The 14876-nt window shown below is 33.9% G+C and overlaps 1 protein-coding gene across 1 annotated transcript in view; it reads left to right on the top strand.

Moving 5' to 3' along the window:
• Positions 1 to 14876, top strand: part of LOC150094028 (DNA repair protein XRCC1-like) — a 191547-nt gene that overhangs the window by 22567 nt on the left and 154104 nt on the right. Inside the window, exon 3 of the mRNA XM_090413044.1 lies at positions 12474 to 12632. Within this exon, the coding sequence (XP_090269170.1) occupies positions 12474 to 12632 (159 nt within the window). The remainder of the gene's footprint in view (positions 1 to 12473; positions 12633 to 14876) is intronic.

The raw sequence follows: 14876 nt of genomic DNA, 5'->3' as shown, positions 1-14876 counted from the left end.
TGATTGAATTTGCTATTAAAAAAAAAAAAAAAAAAAAAAAAAAAAAAAAAAAAAATTAATGAGTAATCTTGATTAGGCTTTCCCAGATTTTTGATATAGATATGCAGTCATTACGATTCAGGTTGGGATGATGGAGCAAGGCCTCCACGCTTTCCTTGAACAAACGTTCGAACCTATAACGGGATCTATGTAAGAGGCGCGTTTTGGACCAAAGGATGCTGTGGTCAGTTTCAATCCCGTGTTGAGCCAAACCAGACTTTTCAGGTTTATTGTGAAGAATGGATGATTGATGTTCTGAAAGAATCAGCCCATCATCCATGTCATAAAACAGGAATTATAAAATGTCTCATCAAAAGAGCCAAAACTAATTGTTCTACTTTTGATTATCTACAGAAAGAACTTTCTACTATCCAACAACACATGAAACTCAATGGCTTTTCTGAAAAAAGTATTCAACGTCTTCTTACATCTTATAATCCTCCACAAAACAACAAAGATTCAATACGTCGAGTACCTATTCCTTATATCTCCGGTATTTCAGAACCTATCGCAAGAATTTTGAAGAAATATGATTTAACAGCTACATATTCTCCTATTAACAAATTGTCTTCTCATTTTCCTTCTCCTAAAGACAAACGCTCAACTTTATCTCTTCCTGGAGTTTATCAAATTCCTTGCAACTGTGATCTCTCTTACTTTGGACAGACTGGACGTTCTCTTGAAAAAAGAATCCAAGAACATCAATCATCCATTCTTCACAATAAACCTGAAAAGTCTGGTTTGGCTCAACACGGGATTGAAACTGACCACAGCATCCTTTGGTCCAAAACGCGCCTCTTACATAGATCCCGTTATAGGTTCGAACGTTTGTTCAAGGAAAGCGTGGAGGCCTTGCTCCATCATCCCAACCTGAATCGTAATGACTGCATATCTATATCAAAAATCTGGGAAAGCCTAATCAAGATTACTCATTAATTTTTTTTTTTTTTTTTTTTTTTTTTTTTTTTTTTTTTTTTTTTAATAGCAAATTCAATCATGTTTCTACTTCAAAATATTTCGTTTCATACTTAGTGATATAACATCACGCGGCATGTTCTAATTTCAACGATCTATTGTTAGTATTCTAGCTTGTATATTTTTTTAAACTGTTCTTGTAATACCACCGACGATGGTCTGCTATTTCCAGACCGAAATATTTGGTTAAATAAATATCTTTCTTGTGATTACGTGATTATATCATTCACCCTTATTGTGATTGTTCTCCTGTGGCTCAGACGATTACTCATGTTGCGAATGACTGCCCAAGGCACCAATTTCATGATGGTGGCCTACAGGACATCCACAAAGTGAAGGATGAGGCCTTGGATTGGCTTTCCAGACTGGACATTGACCTGTAGTTGTTCTGTATTACTTTTGCGATAAGAATAAATAAATAAATAACAGTGGCAGGCCTCCATTTGCCTTTATACACATGCCCCTAGGAATGTCGGGAGTATATTTGTGTATCAACTGCATCTGTGTTTGGTGCATTGTAGACGCTGCATTGCAACTACTGATAATGTAACCTGATAGCTCATTGTTTCCATTTTTTTGTCCTTTGCCTGTGTGTGTGTGTGTAAATAAATAAGTGCCTTATAATAACAGTACCTATGTAGTTCAGTGGAAGTGGTGTATGCAATCCACACAGCACTAGACTGCCCGAAGGAAGAGTGTGGCAAGTTCTATTCTAATTGTTGGCTAGAGGAACTTTTACTAAGCTTTTTTTTTTTGACCACTTCCCAAGTTAGTTGAGCTTTAGCATGGACAAGTGGGTTTTTCTCCCAGAAAAAATTCGAGTTTATCATCCTATAAATTCAAGAAAATTGACTGTAGAACCGACACTGTTTTCAGACAGTAAAACATAGTGGTAGGATTGTCCGCTTGGTTAGCCTAGTGGTTATGCGCTTTGCAACCATATGCCTGGGGAAGAAGTGTTCTAGGCTCAATTCCTGTCGATGACGTGAGGAGCTTGAGGATCTTTCTCAGCCATAGCCAAGTTAGTCAGTCAGACAGCAGGTTTTTCCTCTAGTTTATCTGGGTTTTTCATCCCTCAAGCAGGCAAATCAGCCCCATGAACACACAGGCTACAGGAATATGATATAGTACTTAATCCCTCATTAGGAGGGCTCAACCAGTGTTAAGGGGGTGATCGAAGAATTGGGGGGGGGGAGAACCCCACATGAATAAATAAAGTGTTAGGATTGGGGACTACGAGATTGTGGCACTTGTTATCTGCATCTCCTCATTGACACTGCGTATAATTAGTAATAGTCTTGGGCTAGCTATCTCTTATTGGCTACCTGTGGAGATTGAACTCTCCTCTCAGTTTCCAAAAGTTAGATAAGGCTAAAATGGCCTTGCCTACTTCCTGTAGGTGAATAAAAGGCATTAACTGATTTTATATATACTATTTTTTTTAAAAACATAATCTGGTAATTTCTCTAGAGACCAAACATGGAATTTTTTAAGCCACTTCATCTCTCACTAAGTTAGGGGAGGGGGGTAGTCACACAATGCAGTGAAATTCATCTTCCATCTATGTCATGGTAAGATTTGAACCTGCAGTGAGTTGGCTGGAGAGTTGGTATGCTATCCACTCAGCCAGCTGGATCTTCTTTATAGCAAACTTGTAAAGTTTGTTTGTAAAGATGCAGACAGTTAAAGTGGCTGGCATTTATTTTGAATGAAACACAAATTATCCTGCTATGAATTTAATTAAGTGAGTTGATTTAGGATTGTCTTGATGGATGTGTGATTTTCATGGGAAAAAGTAAATAAACTTTAAGCAAATAGTGAATGTAAATTTTTTAAACTTTTAAAAATTTATATTCACTGTTTGTTATTAGTACATTCACTGTAAGTAACCACGAGAGCCCATAAGGAATCTTGTAAACAGCAAAATCCTGACTGGTAATGACTGCATCAATCAAAGTGGTATACCAGTTCCTCAGAAGAACAAAATGGCAGTGAAGGCAGCATAACAAGAGATGAAGAATTTCTCACAGCTATATGAGGCAAAAATTTGTTTGTCATGTGTACATCCTCTGTGGAAGGACATCAGAACCCACCACATTTTGTTATTATTATGCCAGCCTGGTTGGCCGAGTGGTTAGCATATCCACTCTCCAGCCAAGAGGCTATGGGTTTGAATCCTGCCAGTGACATGGATGTTTGTGATTGTCCTACTAACCATTTACTATATATACTGCTGTGACCTGTGTCTTTGTGCACTATGACTTTTGATGTCTTTGTGCCATAAAAAAAAAATCTTGTTATAAGAACATGATTGTAATATATTTAAAAGAAAAGTAAGAAACAGATCAGGTTTGGTCCCCTGTGACCTTATCTCTTTCAAACTACAGGGAAGAGGTTACAGTTACTTCCAGAAGTCACAAGAATGATGAGATTGGGGTAATCCCTTCAGGACCCTCAATATCAGATGATGTTGCTATGAAAACGAGGAAAACTAAACTATGTACAGCAATATTGAATGCAAGAAGCTTATTTCAAAAATGAAAAACTACAACATATTTAACAAGAAATGGAAAAATTAACATCATCATCCTTGGAATGACTGAGATTAGATGGTCAGTATCTACACTTCAGTTTACACCAATAGAAGCAAGTATGAAAATAGGACAGGATTAATGGACAATTACTCTTCAAAATCTTTAAAAGGCCTTTGGCCCATCTCAGGTAGAATTATTATGATTTAACTTAAAGCCACATCACTTAGTTTATGCATATTGTAGATATATGTCCCTACCATAGACCATCCAGATGATAAAATTGAAATGTTATATGAAAAGATACAAGAAGCATTAAAACAGGTAAAAGCAGGTGAGTTCTTGATAGTGATGGGTGACATGATTTCCAAAGTAGGCAATATAAGATATGAAAATATGGTAGGAAATTTTGGATTGGGAGAAAGAAAGAATGACTTAGGTGAAAAACTGATTGGCTTTTGTTTGGAAAATGACTTAATAATTACTCATATTTGGTTCAAAATCCATCCAAGACAACTACATATGGAAGAGCCACCAGGACCTGACAAGGTATCAGTTAGAACAATTAAAGTATTTCGGCTATTTAGGCACAATTTTTAGTGAAGATGGCAAATTAAATTTTGAAGAAGACCACAGAATGAGCAAAGCTCATATAGTGGAGAGCCAGTTGAATAAATTTATATGGAATAAAAGAGAAACACCAAACTAACAGTATACATTGTGTTCAAATTTGTTTGGAGTTATGGAACTTACTTGGAGTTTGGTTAGAAATAAAACATTTTATCAAAAACTAGAGACCACAGATATGAGAGTTCTGAGAAAAATTAGAGCAGTGAACAGATGGCATCAGCAGAATCATATTAAAAATTAAGATAGAAAGGAACTTGACATTGTTAACATTCAACAATGTGTGAGCAGAGCTAATCTAAGGTGGTATGGCTTTTTAAACAGAATGGGTGAGGAAAGTTTAGCAAAACAGGTGTTTGATTCCAAGATAGCAGTAAATAGACCCAGAGGAAAAACAAGGTCTTGGTGGATTGATTCTGTCACTTAGAAGAACAAAATGTTAGATACAATCATATTGGAGTGTTGACAAGTAATAGACTAATTTGTAGGAAAATTGTTGACAGAAGGTTAATAATAATGTAAACTTAATCATCTAGTGCTGTCATGGTAGCCTGAACATCCTTGGGGGTACATATCAGGAAATTAATGATGTTGACATTATTATTCTGGACCTCCATGAAACAATGCCTCATTTCAGGAGGCCCATCTTAGACAACACATTCTCCATGATTTTAAAAAATACAACTAGATAAAATAACTTACAGGAAAGAAAAGGAACAATCAACAACAAATGTGTATAAAAAAATTAAAAGGGGATGTCCTGTTTGAAGAGGTAGATATCCTAGAACATTGAGAGAAATATATCAAAACCTGGATTCATACAGTAGGGAAGATCTAAAACAAATAATGAAAATAAAATAATGGTCAATTCTAACTGAAGAAGTAAGAAAAGCTCTTAAAAAATTAAAGAAAATTTGGTAAAATAGCTCAAAGTGTTACTTGTATGTTGAAAAACACACAAGTAAAGATAGGGAGGTTATTATCCCTCTTTATAAGGCTATGATTTGGCCATAGCTTGACTATTGTGCATAGATTTGGTCGTATTGGTCTCTTGGGGATCAGAAGGTAGTAGGGGGAGGGATTCAGAAACGAGTGACTAAGCTGGTGACAGGTCTGTGGATGCTCCTTATGAGCATAGGTTGAGGGTGTGTAGGTTACAAAGTTTAGTTTAATAGGTGGAGAAGAGGAGACATAATAGAAACTTATGTTTCTATTATGTCTTTTATTAGGGGTTTTATAAAATTAGGGGTTTTATAAAATTGATGCAAAGGAAATTTTTCAATACATGACATATAGGCAGAGAACTAATGGGCATCCATGGAAGTTGTGTAAGAGCATGGTTAGTAAGTGAGGGCAAACTAGATTTTGCCATCATCATTGGCAATGATAGTTGCCACTGATGATGGCAAAATGTTTAAGTCTCCAATTAATAACATAATAACTGTTAAAAAATTTCAAAAACTTACAACCATGTTCTAAAGCAGTGAGAAGGAGAGTCATTGCCGCACGAAGCGGGATTGGTGAGGTTAAAAAGCGGCTCGACTAATGACCTCAGTTTCACCAAAAGTAGTGATGACCAGGTTCAGATTGTCTGTAAAAGGAAATGTTGTGCTAAGAAAATGACATTATTTACTTTTTATATGATAGTAGTTTTTCTGTTATAAGGTTGATTTTTTTTTTTTTTTTTTTTTTTTTGATAAATTAGATAAATGTTATTAGTCTCCATTTTATGTCATTGATTTACTAGCAATATCAGCACTGTTGTTCTCAGTTGTTTTTTATGTTTCAAACATAGATAAAGACAAGTCTTGGGTTTTAATACAAACTACATGTGGGAATTGAAGACGACTTTTGTAAGTAGAATATGTTGGACGAGGTAAGCCCTTGCATGTTGTGCTTATCAGAACACATGTGGCAATACCTCCTGAGGTTTGTCCAAACTTTGTGATAGTTATACTTTAGGCCTTTGTAGCTTTGAGCTCAATATTTTGAAAGTTCGATTTCTGCTTTTTCCCATATGCTACAAAAGTGATGTCTGGCTGTTTTTATTAGTTACTGTTGACACTACAATTCCCCCGGGATAGTGGAAGTTTACGATGTGACATTCAAGAAATAAATGTTAACCTAGCTGACGTTCCATGGGCACTTTGGCATAGTGTGAAATATGTCTTCGAAGATCTCTGAATAAGAATTTTAAATGTAAAGCCATAAAACCAAGTGTCCTAAATCTCTATTTCGTGATCAGTGTTATTTATATGAGCAGCTTGTATGTAATGGTCGTAGGATGATTGCAATAGTGATATAGATCTATAATGATAGAATGGAAACTATTTGGAAGTAAGGCTACTTATGACTGAACATAAAAAAAAAGAGAAGAAAATAAAATAGATTGCAAATCGATAACTTTTTTGACAAGGGGATATCGAACTTCGTTTGTATTAAATTTTCTCACTGTTTTGAAAGTATTTATGGTATTTCATTTGGCTGTTTTGTGTTTTCTGCCTAAAATTCTAAATTATGCACACATAAAAAGATATTTTCCTCCACTTTCTCCCATATATCTGACAATATTCAAAACAGCAAAATTAAAAAAGAATGATTATAAGTACAACGATTCAGTCGAACAGTAAAACAATTGTTATAATCTAAATTATTCTACAGTTAAAATTTATCCACCGTGGGGGCACTGGTATCAGACGATCCAGAACTGCTCATGTGCAGTCTTATATCACGTAGCAAGATCATTTCAGACAAATTTGGAGACTACAACCGTGTTAAAAATGATTACTTTAATTTCCCGATGTTTCGACCTTCATATTAAGAGCATCATCTGGAGTATACACATATGTACAAAGACAAAATATATTATATTTCACACAGTATGCCAAAGAGACAATGATTTGATCAAATGTCTACTGGCCTGACCTCTAGTGAAAAGAAATAGATAAAAATAAAATATAATAAATAAATAAAATAACTACATCAAAGCTGTACTCTATAACATTATCATCCTATCCGCTCAAGCGGATAGGATGATAATGTACAGCTTTGATGTAGTTATTTTATTTATTTATTATATTTTATTTTTATCGATGTTTCGACTTCATATTAAGAGCATCATCTGGAGTATACACATATGTACATATATGGACAAAATATATTATATTTTGTCTTTGACATATTTTGTTTTTGACAAAATATAAAATATATTATATTATAAATATAATAAATAAATAAAATAACTACATCAAAGCTGTACTCTATTTATAACATTATCATCCTATCTGCTCAAGCGGATAGGATGATAATGTACAGCTTTGATGTAGAGTACAGCTTTGATGTAGTTATTTTATTTATTTATTATATTTTATTTTTATCTATTTTTTTTCACTAGAGGTCAGGCCAGTAGACATTTGATCAAATCATTGTCTCTTTGGCATACTGTGTGAAATATAATATATTTTGTCTTTGTACATATGTGTATACTCCAGATGATGCTCTTAATATGAAGGTCGAAACATCGGGAAATTAAAGTAATTATTTTTAACACGGTTGTAGTCTCCAAATTAACGGGTTGAGTCCACTAAGAAGAAAGGTTCTTCACTTATCGCGATCTTTAGGCTGACACTATATTTATAACATCATCAGAGAATAATTTCATATAGATATTTTTATTACATCAAAAGTGGTGTCCTAATTTAAAATGAGAGTTGTTATATTAGAGTTAAGATCCTGGATTACTTGCAGTTCTATTTAAAATTAACTCTTATGCAGAAAGATTATGTAGAATATGTGCCTTCCATATTCTTGGGATTTTTAAACAATCGTTAAGATTAGGTGGTTAATAAGAATTTCATCAATGGCCTTCTTAAATTTACATTCATACCATGTTTTGGTGTAATGTAAACAATAGGTGCCTTTCCAGTGAATTCTATGGTAACTATGGTAATAGCTAATAATTGTGGTAAATCCAGCCTTTCTGATCATGGATCAAAAAGATCACATAGAGTTGACTTGAAAGACACCTGTTGTTTACATTGCACCAAAACATGGTATGAACATAAATTAAAGGATTCATGACTTATTTTTAATGGTATTAACAACACCAAATGAGCTAGTTTATAAAATGTGTTTATTAACTGCTTATATTTCGCTGAATTTCAAATCATCATCAGAGCACAACACAGCACGTATACCTGATAGTGAACAAGTGAAACAATACAATTGTAATGGACAAAAGATCTAAAGTCCAATTTTGGTACCCCTCTAATGATTAAAAAATAAAAATAAATAAAAAAATTGCAGCTTTGTGGGAGTTGCTCTTAAGATAACAGTCTCCCAAATTTTTGGCAAATTAATGCAACCAACCATATTTGTTCAGGTTAGGAGAATTCTTCACAACCATGGCTGACTCAAAAAACAATCTTTTGTATCTGTAACAACTTCTAAATAGCTCATTAGTTTTCTTCCATCTAATCCTGTGTGAAGGGGTGTCCAAAGTGTGTTCTGCCAGTCCTGACTTGCCATAATAATAGTAGCAAATGTATTTTTTATGTTCTTCCAGGCAGATGTTGACAGATCTTCCTGTTTGCCTGTAGTAGGCCAAGTCATAGGGAATAAAACTGAGCATTGACTTACAAACATGGCACATCCTGCCTTTGCATGAGCAAAATGATGGCCTATAACATTCCAGCTGAAATATGTGGCTTTAAATAAATATTATGTACTATTTCCTTGTGTTTTCATGTAAATTAAAGAAACATGATTTATTAAAAAAAACTTCCTGTTGCTCACCCATTGTGACAATTTTCTTACTGCTTTTTATGTTTTTGTTTTTCTAATTAAAATTAAGAGTGAAATATAAACTAAAGGATAATTAGTGTAAGTAGTAATAAAATATTACCTTTTATTTAAATTCATGTTGTCTTCTGTTAAATTGGTTCAAAGCTATCTTAGAATTAGCAATATAGTGGAAATCTTAAAAAAAGCTGAAGAAGCAGCATTGCACTTATATGGTGTAATCCATACAAGTGTAATCTTGCACTGAAGCTGTAATTGTGGTTACTGAGGACATATGCAAGATAAAGGCTTGAGGTGGATGGACTGCATTAACAGTAATAGGAGAATAATCTGAGTTGTTTGATAACACAAGACAGAACTGAATGAAGTAGGAAGAGCTGCAGTATTAGCCTACTTAAATCTGAGACGTATGATACTGTGGGAGAATAACAATTTTAAGATCATTGTACAGGTATATTTGTCTTAGAAAGAGAGCTACATCTAAACAGTAGTAATCATAAGGAAAGTGAAAGAAATTTGAAGATGAGGTAATTTGAGGTGGTTTAAAAGACAAGGGGAGATTTTTTTTTTCTTTTCTTTCTCTTGAAGCAACTAAATTATTATTACTTACATAATAGCAAACTTTTCCAGTTTGGGCAGATGACTTGATTTTGTCCTATCCTCCTGCTTTCTTGTTTAGTGTAGCTCTTTATTTATTTATTTTCCATATCTTTGAGTTAAGACAGAATAAACTAAGTTTGTTTCAGGCCAGCCATTGTGACATGTTGCTATTTGTGGGGGCAGTGGAATGACCCAAAATTCATTTTATGTATTTGAATTATTATTTTTTATTACATAATACAATCCAGATATTAATTTAAACTAAACATTCTCAAGACATATGAGTGGTTTTCAAACCCATTGTGATTATGAGTTTTATTACGTTCACCTAAGGACCACAACCCTTCCTACAAACATCATAGAGTTTATAATATTCCATTTTCTTATGTCCTTTCTTACATATGGCAGACATCTAGAAGTTCGCAAATAAGAGCAAAAGAACATATTGGAGATGTGAATAACAACAGAGAAGACAGCTCTTCTACTTCTGCTACACTCACCATAATATTGAATGGGATGAGAGTTCCATGCCTTTCATACAGGATAACTTCAGTACCTGCAACATCAAAGAATCTAGAATGGTTATCCACTCATAAGGCAAACTCATTAGAAACCAAGGAAGGATTCTGTATGAGATTTGGAAGTCACTAATTAGATCTTTCCACATGTCAGACTAATTTTTCTACCAACTATCTCACACACTTACTGAACAATGACTGACCCATACCAGCTTCCATGTTCCACATGTATTTTTTACTTTTGTGTAACATTTCCTACATGTTCTGTTTTTTAGTTATTTAATGGTTCATGTTTATCCCTTTATTGTATTTTTTTGTTCTTCCTAACCCAGAAGAAGCCACTAGCATATGTGGCGAAACTAGTTGGTATTATAATCTGTAGTACTTTTAAGATCTAATAAATCCATGTCAGTTATTTTACATAGCTAAACTTGTTCTGTTTTCTCCCTGCTTGGTGAGAGGGAGGATGGAAGTGGCAAGAAGTAATGAGGGAGAAAGAGAAGAGGAATGAGCAGCAGTGGTAAGAAGGTAGAATATGCATCAGTGACATAGCAGTGGAAATGAAATTGGGGTAAGTGAAATCAGGAGAGAATAAGTATGAAGAATGATTTTAGGACTGCAAGGACTGGGGAGAGAGTAGAGAGAGAGAGAGAGAGAGAGAGTCAGAAAGAAAGAAAGGTGAGTAAGGACTGAAGTCATGAGAGTACTGAAAGATGGCATGATTTGGAAGAGCAATACTGTTATGGTTATGTATGGGAGTTTGCATAGAGGGAGGCATTGTGTAGCACACCTGAAACTATAGAGAAGCATGAAAGAGTATAGGAAATGGTTTTGTTGATTAGCACAAATGAATTGTATGTCAGTATTATTGGGAGTAAAGAGAGGGAGAGAAAGTGTACGAGGTAAATTGGTGAATTTGTTGTCTAGGTATAATAATGGAAAACTGAGGAGGCATGAAGTGATAGTGAACAATATGATGGTTAGAATAGCTAAGAAAAGAAGATCCGAATTTGTGAATGTCACGAAGACAGGAACTGCATGAGAAATGCATCTGAATAGGAGTGGAAGCAAAAAGGTTGGAGAGATTGCTATTGGATAAGAGAGAAAGAATGTGTTGAGAATGTCTTCTATACATAATCAGTCTCTTAACCTCTAGCAAATGAGTGCTGTTTGTGGACAGGAGTTAAGAGAGAAGGAATATATTGATATTCTTTTTGAATAATTGAAAGTTTGTCTTTGGATAAGAAAGGCTATTTCAGAAAACAAAGGTAGCAGGAATGAAAGAGAAGATGAACTATAAATAGATGCTGTAAGATTCTGCTGCCTACTTAAAGGCACCATTTTTTACTATCCCTTGGAGGGCATGGATTATGTGACACATTAGCCAAAGGATTTCTTCTGCTGTGGGTATTTTCATCCAAATAGCAGATACAGACAGAAAAGTGCTTGAAATGAATTGGATCACATTCATAATAGATGTCAGCATATGCCCACAAAAGTTGCATTTAAAAGTTTATATAGAGATTTTTTAATGTAAGAGTCAGAGTTTAGAATACTCAAGCTCAGCAAGGATGCCATTTTTAAAATGCTGAAAATTATTTACATGCTTTGGATTAACAGTGAAAAGGATAATGGATTTTCACACCACACTAAATACAGAAGATTCACTGTAATACCAGTATTTCATCTGTAGTTAATGAGGTGTTCTTGAGGTAGAGATTCATTTTCATAGTGGCACAGTAAAGAATGAGTAAGGACATAAAATGCATAAGCTGCTGACAGCATCTTCTGGGTGCAGCTAAAGATTGCTAATTTTGTGGTTTATGATGAAGGATCACTGTTCAGTGTTTTGACAGTTTTTTTTTTTTTTTTGGTTAAACATACAAATTAGGACTGCTTGGAGCTTGGCTAGAAAAAAACAAAAACAAAAAAACACCACTTTCCCAACAGTTTGGGAGTAATGTTTGATAAACTTTCTTTTTCATAATTGCTTCTAACTTCCTGAGTTGACCATAGAGATTTGATTTTTTTCTCTCCTTGCAGACAACTCCACAACATGCCTCTGTGGTTGAATGAGTGTTTTCTTCAGAATCTGCTGCTGAGTCTCTGAGGATTGATTCTTGTTTTCAAACTTTCATTTTTCTTTCATTACAGAAAGTTAATTCAAAAAATTGTCTCTCTTCTCCCAGGAAAAATCAGAATCCGATAAGCCTTCATTCTTAGTAACATCCTTCATATATATACTGCAATGTTTTCATGTATATTGGTAAAGGAAATGAGTATCATTATAAAAAAAAATTAGGTTTATGATTAATTCAAAGTATTCCTGGATTTAAAAGTAGTTTTAAATTAATATGTACAATATCACGTTTATTTTTTCTAGGTGTTATTGGTCACTTCATCATTTATGACTCCTATTGAAAGTAGGAATGGCACTCATAGCAACCGTGTGAGGATGTTTGGATCTGATAAGCTTTCTCAAGCTTTAATGCAAGAGAAATGGGATCTTGTGAAGATTGTATGTACTCAACCATTTAATAAGGTAAGTATATTTAAATGTTTTTGAATGGTTGTTGGTTCACATATAATTAATTGAAATTGTATATTTAAACACTTTTTTTTTCACATTTAATATACTTCATATTAAATGTGAAAAATGGGAAAATAGATTAAAATTGTCAACAAAAAAAAAAAAAATCTGAATTGTGACACTGTGTTTAGGTGTACAAAGTTTCATGTATCACTTTGAAAACATGCTTATTTTTTCAAAAACTTATAATTGAAAAATCAGTAGTAAATGTATAGTACTTTACTTAAGCAATCATGTATTAAAGAATTTATTCTAGAGAGACTTGGCTACTTGAATGCTGAGAGAACTATATGAAAGGTTCTAGGTGGATGAGCTGGAGGTAATAAAACTATTGCAAGAGTTTATTGCAAACACAACAGTGGTATTGTATTGGATATTGGCATAGGGTTATGAAGAGATGTGCATGACAATTAGCAGTGCCTTTGACTTGGAATAATGTTGAAATCTCAACACAAACACAATTTCAACATTATTGTAGACCAGTATTATATATTATTATATAAAGACCAATATATATATATATTATAAACCAATCAGTGACTGTGGAGTGGTTATTAAGGTGTTGGGAAGAATTAGGATCTGCATTCAAAAGTGAGTAGGTAGCACTTTGATTTTCTATAGAGGACAGAATGGCTTTGTTAAAGGCAGATCATCTTGCTTTAAAATTTACTAATTTTTTTATAATGACTGTGGAGTTGGATCAAGGAATTGGATACGGCATGATACTTTTGCAGTTTACTAAGGCATTTTGACAGGATTCCATATGAAGTTTTAATGCAAACACGAGGATGGAGATGTAAAATAGGCTTCTGACATGGATAGGAGAGCAGCTGAATTACAGGTGTCAAGGGAGTAATGTATGAAGTGTTGACTGAGAGAAGGAGTACTTAGCCAGATATTTCAGCCCAGAAATTACAGATCATCATCAGTGGCATAAGGCTAATGGAGTACAAAGTAGAATGCAAACAATGGATTGTTTAAAATAGGAAGAGCTTCATGATGGTATAAATAGAAAAATGCAGGTGGTTAACAGAAGAAGCATTAAATTATTTTTTCGAAAAATTATTATTGATGTCTGATTAGAATAAGACTTCTCATATCTTTGGTAAGGAGAGGCAGTCATTCTGATTCAGGTTCGGACAATGGAGCAAGGCTTTGGTGCTCTCTTTAAACAAATGCTCGAACTTGTGGTGGCACTGATGAAGTAAGCGTGTTTCAGACTAGAGGATATTATGCTCGGTATTAATTTTGTGTTATGCTAAGTCAAATTTCTCTGATTTCTTATTAATGATGCAAGATTGGTATTCTCATAATCTTTTCTCCTCAGAACATCCAGTTTTTCATAAGACTTCGGCTCCAGCATCCAAACCCTACCCCCACTTAACATAAGAACACCAATCTTATGTTATTAATAAGAAATCTGGCTTAGTACAACACGGAATTGATACTGACCACAATATCCTCTGATCTGAAACACTTCTATGCCACCACAAGTTTGTTTAAACATTTGTTTTAAGTAAAATTTGTTTAAATTAAACTCTCTTTAAACATTTGTTTAAAGAGAGTGTCGAGGCTTTTCTCCATCATCAGAGATTGTTAATTATTATTATTTTTTAAATAATTTAATGCTTCTTCTGTTAAACATCCTGCATTTTTCTATTTATACCATAATGCAGCTCTTCCTATTTTAAATAATGCATTGTTTGCATTCTACCTTGTACTCCACTAGTCTTCTTATTCCACTGATGATGACCTGTAATTTTCAGGTTGAAATAACTAGTGAACACTGCGTTGCATCAGTAAAAAATGTTATTATTACTACAGCCATCAACATTACATAATTAATAGTCATTCTAACAAGTACTAATATAAGCTGTGTTCATTTGTATCAGCTTTTTTTCATATGCATTCCCATATGAGTTCCCATATGATGGGAACTCATATGGGAATGCATAACAATGTGAGAAGTTGGAAAGCAGAGAAACTAGCAACACTTTGTAATAAGTTATGGATAGATGAAATAAGAAGCATTAGAATGTTGACAAAAATATTTTCTAAATGATACAATAGAGGGGTATTGTAAAAGGAGTGTATAAACAGTGGTGTTTGGAATCATAAAGAGACTTGGTGTTAATAAAGCATTAGAAAGGGACAGTAAGATAACTGTATCAAAAATTACAAGGTGTAGCTTGCAAG

Source organism: Typopeltis vanoorti, chromosome 23 (genome assembly GCF_054136105.1).
Source record: "Typopeltis vanoorti isolate ZY-2024b chromosome 23, IOZ_Tvanoo_1.0, whole genome shotgun sequence".
NCBI classification, from domain to species: Eukaryota; Metazoa; Arthropoda; class Arachnida; order Uropygi; family Thelyphonidae; genus Typopeltis; species Typopeltis vanoorti.
Note: the sequence above shows the minus strand (reverse complement) of the source record. Positions and strands in the feature narration are given on the sequence as shown.